The sequence below is a fragment of the Physeter macrocephalus genome, chromosome 4, assembly GCF_002837175.3.
Source record: "Physeter macrocephalus isolate SW-GA chromosome 4, ASM283717v5, whole genome shotgun sequence".
In the NCBI taxonomy this organism is placed as follows: Eukaryota; Metazoa; Chordata; class Mammalia; order Artiodactyla; family Physeteridae; genus Physeter; species Physeter macrocephalus.
The window spans coordinates 120,124,477-120,137,160 of record NC_041217.1 but is presented as its reverse complement, the minus strand read 5'-3'; the positions used below and the strand labels follow the sequence as shown (position 1 = coordinate 120,137,160).

Genomic DNA, 12,684 nt, shown 5'->3' with positions numbered 1-12,684 from the left:
AATGGACTTGAGGATACGGGGAGCGGGAAGGATAAGCTGGGACAAAGTGAGAGAGTGTCATGGACATATATACACCAGCAAATGTAAAATAGATAGCTAGTGGGAAGCAGCCACATAGCAGAGGGAGATCTGCTTGGTGCTTTGTGACCACCTAGAGTGGTGGGATAGAGAGGGTGGGAGGGAGGGAGACACAAGAGGGAAGAGATATGGGAACATATGTATATGTATAACTGATTCACTTTGTTGTAAAGGAGAAACTAACACACTATTGTAAAACAGTCATACTCCAAGAAAGACATTAAAAAAAAAAAAAGATGCAGACCTACTAAAGAATGGACTTGAGGATACGGGGAGCGGGAAGGATAAGCTGGGACAAAGTGAGAGAGTGTCATGGACATATATACACCAGCAAATGTAAAATAGATAGCTAGTGGGAAGCAGCCACATAGCAGAGGGAGATCTGCTTGGTGCTTTGTGACCACCTAGAGTGGTGGGATAGAGAGGGTGGGAGGGAGGGAGACACAAGAGGGAAGAGATATGGGGACATATGTATATGTATAACTGATTCACTTTGTTATAAAGCAGAAACTAACACACCATTGTAAAGCAATTATACTCCAATAAAGATGTTAAAAAAAAAAACCAAACATTTAGTGAAGAGCCAACACTATCCTTCTCAAACTCTTCCAAAATATAGCAGAGGGAGGAACACTCCCAAATTCATTCTACGAGCCCACCATCACCCTGTACCAAAACCAAAAAACGATGTCACCAAAAAAGAAAACTATAGGCCAATATCACATAGATGGAAAAATCCTCAACAAAATACTAGCAAATAGAATCCAACAGCACATTAAAAGGATCGTACACCATGATCAAGTGGGATTTATCCCAGGAATGCAAAGATTCTTCAATATACACAATCAATGTGATAAACCATATTAACAAATTGAAGGAGAAAAACCATATGATCATCTCAATAGACACAGAAAGAGCTTTCAACAAAATTCAACACCAATTTATGATAAATACCCTCCAGAAATTAGGCACAGAGGGAACTTACCTTAACATAATAAAGGCTACATATGACCAACACACAGCAACATCGTTCTCAATGGTGAAAAATTGAAACCATTTCCACTACAATCAGGAACAAGACAGGGTTGCCCACTCCACCACTATTATTCAATGTAGTTTTGGAAATTTTAGCCACAGCAATCAGAGAAGAAAAAGAAGTAAAAGGAACCCATATTGAAAAAGAAGAAGTAAAACTGTCACTGTCTGCAGAAGACATGATAGTATACATGGAGAATCCTAAAGATGCCACCAGAAAACTACTAAAGCTAATCAATGAATTTGGTAAAGTAGCAGGATACAAAATTTATGCACAGAAATGTCTTGCATTTCTATACACGAATGATGAAAAATCAGAAAGAGAAATTAAGGAAACACTCCCATTTACCACTGCAACAAAAAGAATAAAATCCCTAAGAATAAAACTACCTAAGGAGACACAGACCTGTATGCAGAAAACTATAAGACACTGTTGAAAGAAATTAAAGATGATACAAACAGATGGAGAGACATACCATGTTCTTGGATTGGAAGAATCAACATTGTGAAAATGATGGTACTACCGAAGCAATCTACAGATTCAATGCAATCCCTATCAAACTACCAATGGCATTTTTTACAGAAGTAGAACAAAAAATTTCACATTTTGTATGGAAACACAAAAGACCCAGAATAGCCAAAGGAATCTTGAGAGAGAAAAACGGTTATGCAGAAATCAGGCTTCCAGACTTCAGACTATATTACAAACCTACAGTAATCAAGACAGTGCGGTACTGGCACAAAAACAGAAATATAGATCAATGGAACAGGATAGAAAGCCAAGAGATAAACCCAAGCGCATATGGGCACCTTATATTTGATAAAGGAGGCAAGAATATACAATGGAGAAAAGACAGCCTCTTCAATAAGTTGTGCTGGGAAAAGTGGACAGCTTCATGTAAAAGAATGAAATTAGAACCTTCCCTAACGCCATACACAAAAATAAACTAAAATGGATTAAAGACCTAAATATAAGGCCAGACACTATAAGACTCTTAGAGGAAAACATAGGCAGAACACTCTATGACATAAATCACAGCAAGGTCCCGTTTGACCCACTTCCTAGAGAAAGGGAAATAAAAACAAAAATAAACAAATGGGAGCTAGTGAAACTTAAAAGCTTTTGCACAGCAAAGTAAACCATAAGCAAGATGAAAAGATAACCCTCAGAATGGGAGAAAATATTTGCAAACGAAGCAACTGACAAGGTTTTTTTCTCGAAAATATACAAGCAGCTCATGGAGCTGAATATCAAAAAAAAACAAACAACCCAATCCAAAACTGGGCAGAAGACCTAAAGAGACATTCTGTTCAGAAGATATACTGATTGCCAACAAACACATGAAAGGATGCTCAACATCACTAATCATTAGAGAAGTGCAAATCAAAACTACAGTGAGGTATCACCTCACACCAGTCAGAATGGCCATCATCAAAAAATCCACAAACGTTAAATGCTGGAGAGGTTGTGGAGAAAATGGAACCCTTTTTCACAGTTGGTGGGAATGTAAATTGATACAGCCACTATGGAGAACGGTATGGAGTTTGCTTAGAAAACTAAAAATAGAACTACCCTACGACCCAGCAATCTCACTAGTGGGCATATACCCTGAGAAAACCATAATTCAAAGAGGGTCATGTACCACAATATTCACTGCAGCTCTATTTACAATAGCCAGGACATGGAAGCAACCTAAGTGTCCATCGACAGATGAATGGATAAAGATGTGGCACATATATACAATGGAATATTACTCAGCCATAAAAAGAAACAAAATTGAGTTATTTGTAGTGAGGTGGATGGACCTAGAGTCTGTCATACAGAGTGAAGTAAGTCAGAAAGAGAAAAACAAATACCGTATGCTAACACATATATATGGAATCTTAAAAAAAAAAAATAATCGTCATGAAGAACCTAAGGGAAAGATGGGAATAAAGACGCAGACCTACGAGAGAATGGAATTGAGGACATGGGGAGGGGGAAGGGTAAGCTGGGACAAAGTGAGAGAGTGGCATGGATATATATACACTACCAAATGTAAAATAGATAGATAGTGGGAAGCCCCCGCATAGCACAGGGAGAGCAGCTCGGTGCTTTGTGTCCCCCTAGAGGGGTGGGATAGGGAGGGTGAGACGAGGTGCAAGAGGGAAGAGATATGGGGATATATGTATATGTATAGCTGATTCACTTTGTTATAAAGCAGAAACTAACACATCATTGTAAAACAATTATATTGTAATAAAGATGTTAAAAAAAGAAAAAAAGATACTCAAAATCACTAATGATTATGGAAAGGCAAATCAAAACCACGATGAAATATGACCTCACAGCCACTAGGATGGCTACTACTACTACAACAATAACAGAACAACAACAACAGCGGAAAATAACCAGTGTTGGTCAGTATGTGGAGAAATTCGAATTCTTATGCACTATTATTGAGAACGTAGAGTGTTACAGCCACTGTGGAAAAAAATATGGTAGTTCCTCAAAAAAGTAAAATAAAATTATCATATGATCCAGAAGTTCCACCTCTGGGTATACACACAAAACAACTGAAAGCAGGGTCTCAAAGAAATACCTGTACACCCATGTCATAGCAGCGTTATTCACAATAGCTGAAATGTAGAAGCAGCCCAAGTGTCAATTGACAAATGAATGGATAAAAATGTGGTACTTATAATGGAATATTATTCAACCTTAAAAAGAAAAAATTCTTAGATGTTACAACATGGATGAACTTTTACGACCTTTTGCTAACTAAAATAATCCAGTCACAAAAGAACAAATACTGTATAATTCCGCTTTTATGAGATACCCATAGGAATTCTAGAGACAGAAAGTAGAATGGTGATTTCCAAGAGCTGGGAGGAGGGGAGAATTGGGAGTCATTGTTTAATAGGTATAGTGTTTCAGTTGAAGCATATGAAAAGGTTCTGCAAATGGATGGTCATGATGGTTACACAATAATATAAATATGCTTAATGTACGGTTAAGATGGTTAAAATGGTATGTTCTGTGTTATATATATTTACCATCAAAATAATACAAGAGAAATATAGATAAATGAGGGATATAAATTTTCAGATTAAAAAGCCACAAATTGAATTGAAAGAAAATCTACACAAGCAAACAAAAAACTATCTGAGCCAAATCACTGTGAAATTGCAGAACACCTAGTACAAATATAAAATGCTGAAAGTTTCTAGTCAGAAGAGAAAAACAACGAACAGAAGTTCACACACATCAGACTGAGACCTGAATGGCAATGGACTTCTCAAAGGTACTAGAAGACAATAAAATAATTCTGAGAAAATTCTGAAGGTTCTACACAGTTAAATCATCAATCAAACATAAATGTAGCATAAAGACATGTTTAGACTTTCAAGGTTTTAAAAAATTTACCTCCTATATATAATTCTCAGTAAACTAATGGAAGAAAGCACTGCATTAACATAAGAAAATAAACCAAGAAAGAACAAGATATAGAATCCTGGAAACAAGGGTCACAACACAGCATAGAAACAAATGAATTCTCGAGATCACAACTGAAGTGATGTACCAAGATGACAGCTGTTAAGAACAAGTTTAGAAAGCAAGCAGTCCTGATTAAATCAGCAAATTAAGGGCTCAAGCAGAAGTATCATGAATATATATATATGTGGGTGTGCTTGGTGATAGTGGAGGTTTGACTCTTATGAGGTTTCCAAACAAGTTTAAAAAAAATAGTATAAGAAAGCAAACATAGCCTAATATATTGTGTGATTCAGCTGTGAGTAGTATTTATATAGCCATAATAATAAAAATAATAAAAATTAATTAACCCCCAAATAGTGATAATATAATTCTATTGGGAGAAAAGAGGAGGGGACATGTTAAGAGTGTGTATTAGGGAGGATTTATAAGATAATTAAACCTCTATCTTTCACAGTAGAAATTGTATATAATATCTAAAATTGAAAAAGAAATTTTAGCAGAATAAGCATATTACTTGGAAATATAAAAGTAAATAACAGAAGAGTCATTAATAATTATTAAGTAATTATTGTCTTGGGGTAGCAAGAAGAGTGAGTGGGCAGGTATGGAGCATGGGACTATTATTTTTCCTTCATTTTATTTTGGTTTATAAACCTAGGAGTTCAGTAACTGGATTAAAATAAAATTACTTTTAAATAAAAGAATGCAGAGCTTTAGGAAATATATAAAGTACAGGAACCTCATAAAGAAGTGAGGAAATAACAAACAAAGCCTGACAAATGAGGATCTGGTAGAGTTCGACCAGTTCACATACACAGAAGAAAAAAAAAATCAATAAGGATAAAGACACTACCATGAATTTTTAAAAAGGAAAAAAAAATCAAATATTTCAGAATTAAAAGGATGGAGGGAGGGGAAAATGGGAAATTGCTGTTTAAAGATTATAAAATTCCAGTTTTACAAGATGGAAAAGTCCTAGAGATCTGCTGCACAACACTGTGCCTATAGCTAACAATACTGTATTGTGCACTTAAAAATCTGTTAAGAGGGCAGGGCTCATACTAAGTGTTCTTATCAAAATAATGTTTAAAAGGTTTAAGAGAAACCTTGAGAAAAGTTATAAGACCTTCAAATTATTTTACAAAACTGTTTTTATGATTCTTCTGTGAAAGACAGAGGTAAAGAAAAGAATGTCGTCTGATTATAACACATTTTATCAGAAGAAATTCTGCAAAAACAAAATAAAAACAGGTACACATATGATGACCAAAATTTTATTAACAATACAATGTATTTTTGTGTACAAAAAATAATTATCTTCAAAGCCTGAAGGACATTTAATATCATTTTAACTGAAATAATTTATATTAATTAATCTGATTCTTGACAGATTTCCTGAAGGAGGTAACATACTGGCACAGCCATATGGTAACAAAACTATCAGTTCAATATGGTTCTTGCTAATATTTATTTCTCCTCATTCCCAACTTCTACTCAAAATCAGGTCCTTCATATCCATGAAACAACTTTCTGCATATATATATTTATAAACTATTGAAAGAGATATGAATATTTTATCTAGAAGTCTCAACATGTATTTCATGGAGTCATATTTATAGTTCAAAATTAACATGCCCAACGTCTAACAAATTTAATTACTCTTCATCAAAAAATGTTCCTTAAATATAATTTTAAAATTCATATAACTAACCTTTTTGAATGAGATGTCTTGGTTTTCCTGTTTTTAATTCATATAAAATAGAAGAAACATGTTTTCTCTGTTCACTAGAATATTTTAAATCAACAGAAGAATGTATATTCTGTAGAAACAAAATAAAAGCAATGACAACAATGATAAGATCTCATATGTTTTCGAGTTCTCAAAGAACCCTCACATGTATTATAATACATTATCATAATTGATTTTTATTTAAAAAACAACAGCAAAAACCTGTGAGGTAAGCAGAGTTAAGAAAAGATGAAAAGAGTTCCATTATGTATGATTCTGATAAATTATCTTTCTATTAAGAGTTAATGATATACTTTGGACAATGCTCTAAGGGAAATTGAGGGGAAGTGGGACCTGTCAGGAGGGTGCCATGACAAAAGGAATCAGAGGGGAGGAGAAATAAGGAATAAAGAGAAGCAAGATAATGTTGCCCAGGAAGCCTGATGGAAGATTCAGAGTAAGAAAGGAGGGACAAAATTATTTCACAGAACACTAAAGGATAGTAAAATAGGTAGAAATAAATGGGGCCAGAATTATCACAGGCCTTAAAAGTACAAATGGGTCAGATATGTGTGGAAAGGATAATAAGTAGAATATTGATAAGGAGCTTTGTGTAAAGCAGAGGCATTGTCAGATGTAAACTATACAATGTCTGTAAACTGGTTGGGGATGTTTTAATAATTGATACTGTGTTATCTCTCTTTCTCTTCACAGACCATTCAGGATTGGTACAGAGGAACCAGGTCAATCAGGAATCCAGGCTCTTTCAAAATGTATCATCTCTATCTTACTGCATCATCTACATGGCTTCCAGCCTCAAGATTTACTCATGAGTCAAGATAGCTACTAGAGCATCAAACACTATGTCTATATTTCAGTCAGCAAGATGGAGGAAAGGATAAAATGACAAAAGGGCACAGGCCATGTGTCTTAAGGAACTTTCCCAGAGGCCCTTCCAATAATTTCTGTTCATAACTCACTGACCTCCCACAACTAAAACGGAGAGGGTAAGAAATGAAGCCTTTTAGCTAGGTACTTTACTTCCTGGAGTAAAATGGTGGGTCTGTTACCAAGAAAGAAGAGAAGGACAGATATCTGTAGGCAACTAACAGTCTGCTACAGGAAATTAAAAAAATCAGAATCTTGGGAAGGGACATATGTTTGTATTTGGAAAAACTTTCCCAGGATTTTATGCTTTCCTTGATGAGAACCACTGGTCTAAATTCTGAAGATTCACAAATATATATCCTCAGATAGATCTCTTTTCTGAGATGCTTGGTTCTGAATATTTGTTTATGGAATACTTGTACAGTGCTTATCATTTGCCATTATTTTAAGCTCTTTATAGATATTAATTTATGTAATACTCATAACCACCATGAGCTGTGTTCTTTCGCCCTGGAAAATGTCACAGACACAACATACTCAAGAGATTTGAAGTCATATCTTTCCTCTAAACCTATTAATACTTATTTCTAGTTGTGGTGAATAGCATTACCTTCATCCAAGGGGAGAAAAAGTCACATAAATTCTCTAACATGTGATAGCTGATAGAATTTTTAAACAGATAATTTTTTTCATATTTCCCCTGCCTTGACTGTCCACTTATCCAAACCTCCTTTACTCTACAATTTAGAAGAAACACTTGGATATGTGTCCTAGTCTCCTGTACTTACAATTTTATGCCCAAATTCCTACACCATATAATACAGATATATTTAATTAAATATCTTTGAGCTTATTTTTTATATTTTAAATTTTATATGTAATGTCCTCTAACTGATTTTTTGAAAACATAGTCTCTATGCAGTGACTCATTGTGCAAGAATTTTTTTTAATGCTCATGATAGGTACTAGGTATTATCTCATCCTGGAAAGAATCTGTTTTTATTCTTCTCTAAAAAATCCTTCACTATAACTCTTACACAACACTATTTTCAGTCTTTACATGACAAAAATATTACTTTTTGCTAGAAAGACAAATAAAGAGCTACTTTTGAGTTAACCTATTCTCTTTACATTTAGAAATTTTTTAAGGTTGTCAAGAATAAATATAATATAATAATATACTATCAAAATATGACAATATTTTAAATAATGCTGTTCCTATTTTCATTTGGGCTCAAATCTTACTATTAAAATATGACAAAAAATGTAGACCACTGTTTTGCAATCAAATCAGCAAACAATCAGTTCTAAATGCTTTTTCAACCTCAAATTTGTCCATCAATCTTCTTCAGGCCATATCATCATTCTTATATCTTCTTACTTCTATGAATTTTGCTCTATTTTGGTAACTACTGTCTTTCTCTCCTGACAATGCAATTCATCATATGTTAAAAATCACCTCAAATTCTACTTCAGTCATAGAAATGGACCCTTTCTGTGCTCTAGATCTCACACTTATATTCTCCTCATGAGAAAATAATGAAAGTGGAATGAAAGGATATATTCAACAATTCTGTTTCCACTAGTACTTATTTCTTTACACCCCGAAAAGAATAAGGAAAAAAATTTAAAGGTATATATCTATCTGTCAGATCTGAGTATCCAGACTCTATCACAAATAAAGTTAATTTGCAGAATCATGAAATTTAAAAGCCTCCAAGTCAAATCAATAGCTAGCTTGTTCCTTTTAGAAATATATTTTCTTTAGTTTGCCCACTTAGCCTTTTTCATATACTATCCACATATCATTGTTTGTCATCATTTAAAATAATTTTCCCTTCCTTGGCTTTTATAAAAGAAGAACCATGACAAAGGGTGCATATGTGATAGTGAAACAAATCTATAGAAAAATGATCAGAGTGTCTAAAGCCCTAAATGAACTGAGGCTTATACAAGCTGCCAACATAAAGAAAATGGGATGTTTGTTTTATGTACTGTAAGAAAAAAAAGAAAGGATGTGCCCATTTATTGATTGATCTTCAAAATGACAGAGAAAACAAGTTATGACAACACTGGAGAAAATCTAATATCTTGTTTTCAATAACAGAAAGGATATTCTATTAATTAAAGTGCCTTAAATTAACACTGGTCTTCAATAATTTAGGAAAACATTTAAAGGATTTTTGGTAGCATTTAGAAAAGAAACAGTCACCAAGGAGCAATATATATTGAAAATAAACTAATTATATCAGATATAATTTTATTTTTAACAGGGTCAGAATTAATTCAGGTCCAAATATCCTTGATATGATAAACCTGCATTTCAGCAACATGTTTGATAAACACTTTCACTACTTATGAAAAGACAGTATGATTAGGTGGAGATCAAAGATGTTGAGTTATCACATGGAAAAGAGTAAGGATTAACAAAAATGATGCCAACCTGAAGGGATATCTCTAATGTCTTGATATGTGGACATGTTCTTAGCCCTGTGCTGATCAATAGTTATATGAATGATGTGAATAAAAATATAAAGAAAATGCTTATCAAATTTTCAAAGGGGGTGGTAAAAGAACAAAATCAGTTAATACTGGACAAATTTTAAACATTAACAATAGACTGGAGCAATGGGTCAAACTGAATAGATGAATGTTAATAGGAATAAATATTTCAGCTGGGCAAAATGAATTTAATGACTACAATAATATGATTTAAAAACATGAATGATAAAAAAATATTTTAGTTAAGAGTAAATTAAAAGTCCATTGTGTGATGACTTTATGCTGTATAAGCATTCCATCTAGAATCTTAGCATATTCATTTCTGAACCATAGCTGAAGTACTGTTTCAAGTCAGGGCAACATATTTTCAGATGATTATAGATAACCTGGAACATGAAAAGAAAGGAGCCTACCTACTGAATTATTTTTAAAGTAAGCCCTATGTAAATAAGCCATGTATAAATCTAGTGTAGAGAAGAGATAACAAAGAGATCCGGGCTTCTCACATCCTCCAACTGCCATCTTCCTCATCTTGTAAAATGATACCATTCTCTTACTCAAACCATAAAAATTTAGCATTTCATCTCTATTTTATCCTTTTTCTGAAACACTTTATCTAAGTCATCAGAAAATCTTGGCAATTCTACCTCCTGAATCTATTTCAAATCTGTTCACTTCTCTCTGTTTTCACTTTACTTCTCTACTGTAAGCTATAATCATCCCTTCCAAACAGAAATAGCTTCCTATTGGTCTCTGCCTTAACCCTAGCTGTTACAAGATATATTTATATTTGTCAAAAGGTAAATATGATCATGTTTCTCTTTAGCTTTAAAATCCCATAATGGCTGTCCAAGGTGCTCAGTCCTTACTATGAGGTACAAAAACCCAGCAAAATATAGCCCTTGACTACACAATCAAACACATCTTGTGCTACTCAACTTTGTTCACTACACTCCTGCCATACTGGATTTCATTCAGTCCCTTGAACCCAACTCAACTAAAACAAGTTACTGCACACCTCAGATCCTTGTGTAAGCTCTTCCCTCTGCCTAGAACACTCTCCTTCCTATACTTTGCATGGCTAGCTTCCCATCCTTTAGGCCTTAATTGTAAATATTATCTTCTCAGATAAAAACATTCTGTGACAATCCTATGAGAAGTGGGCATCCTCCTATTATTCCCTATTTCAGGACCTTATATATTTAATTCATAACATTTATCACAATTTTATTTGTTTGTTTACTAGGGTTACATCTTGGGTTTGTTTGTTTGTTTTTTCCTTAGAATCTAGACCACAAGGGGCTAAGGACTTTTCTTATCCTGTTTACTCAAAGCCAGGAATGGCCCCTGGCACTCAGCAGATGCTCAATAATTATTTGTTACATGTTGAATGAATAGTACTAAAGAGAAGTGCTAGAAGGAATGAGTGAAGGTTTAGGAACTTCAGCTAACATAAAATAATATAATATAAACTTCATTTTTTGGAAAGCATCTAACAACTGGACATAATTTTTAAATAAATTCCTAGCTCATATTTTTTAAAGGACTCTACCCCAAGTAACACTTTTCAATATTCTATTCTTTCATTCCTGATATTTTTCATACTCTATGGTTACTCCAAAGCATTTCACTGAGCAACCCTTTACAATTATCCTATCCCCTTCTTCTAAGCTCTTTATCATGTACATCAACACAGATTCTCTAAATTTTCTGAAGCATCTTTTACTTTATCATTTCTCAATACCCACAAAAAAACATAATTATATGAATAATTATGTATTTATTCAGGCACATGTATCTATCTACCTACATCACAATGACAATGAAAGAACTCTTCTTTGATGGTACTGAGTGGAGAAGCTAAGAAAAAATCATCTATAAGAGGTATGGAAATAGGGAGAGATAATCCGTATATGATTAAATATCATTCAATCATAGTGAGAAAAAAAAATTCTCAGAGTACTACTGAAAATTGGAATAGATTAAGGATCTATGGAGCTTCCTGTAATTGACAAACCAAACACGTACATGGTTGTAAAATATCAGATGGATGACTGGACTAGATATTTAATTTTCAAAAGAGAAATGATAATTTATCATTTAATACTAAGGAGTGGTGACAGTGGTAACAATTTCCTCAAACTCCTTTCTAGACCAAGGGTAAATAATTTATGTCAAATTTTCTGTCTTTGAAAATCAAGATTCCTTTTCAATCCTTAGTGGTTTGAGTTTCTAAACTTAGGCTAGTTAGTGTTCTGAAGATTGTTTGGTTTTGTTTTCACATTATATATTATGCAAATCAGAGTCCTTTGACTTTAAAGGAAATTATAAGTCTTTGATCAAAGCATATTGTTAACAGACTCATTGTTATCTATTTATCCCTGTACTATCTATACTGTCCTATACCCGAGCAAGCGTTTGTTTTGTCTATATTATATATTATTCATTGTAAATAGTCTCCATTTCAAGGATGATTCCAAAAACCTCTTTAGAATCACAGCCAAGACATCAGCCCCTTGGTATCCTACCCCATTTGTGGTTTTTTTTTTGTTTGTTTTGTTTTTTTTTGTGGTACGTGGGCCTCTCACTGTTGTGGCCTCTCCCATTGCGGAGCACAGGCTCCGGACGCGCAGGCTCAGCGGCTATGGCTCACGGGCCCAGCCGCTCCGCGGCATGTGGGATCCTCCCAGACCGGGGCGCGAACCCGGTTCCCCTGCATCGGCAGGCGGACGCGCAACCACTGCGCCACCAGGGAAGCCCCATTTGTTGTTTTTGTTGTTGTTTCTGTTGCCTTTCCTCTTCTCAGCCAAGACATCATCTTTAAAAGTGCTAATCCAGATCTTAGGTCTTCTATATAATACTCAAAGAGATAACTTTAGGAGTATACTAAAACCGAAACTAAAAAAAGTTGTTCTTTTATGTCTGAATGAAAACCTGTTAGTTCTAGTGTTTGACTACACACCCTCTCATTAAC

General features: G+C 34.2%; 1 protein-coding gene across 1 annotated transcript in view; it reads right to left on the bottom strand.

Annotated features, from left to right (window-relative positions):
• The window catches only part of LRRIQ3 (leucine rich repeats and IQ motif containing 3), a 236,253-nt gene that overhangs the window by 73,684 nt on the left and 149,885 nt on the right, over window positions 1-12,684 (bottom strand). The window contains exon 6 of the mRNA XM_024119868.2: window positions 6,303-6,411. Within this exon, the coding sequence (XP_023975636.1) occupies window positions 6,303-6,411 (109 nt within the window). The remainder of the gene's footprint in view (window positions 1-6,302; window positions 6,412-12,684) is intronic.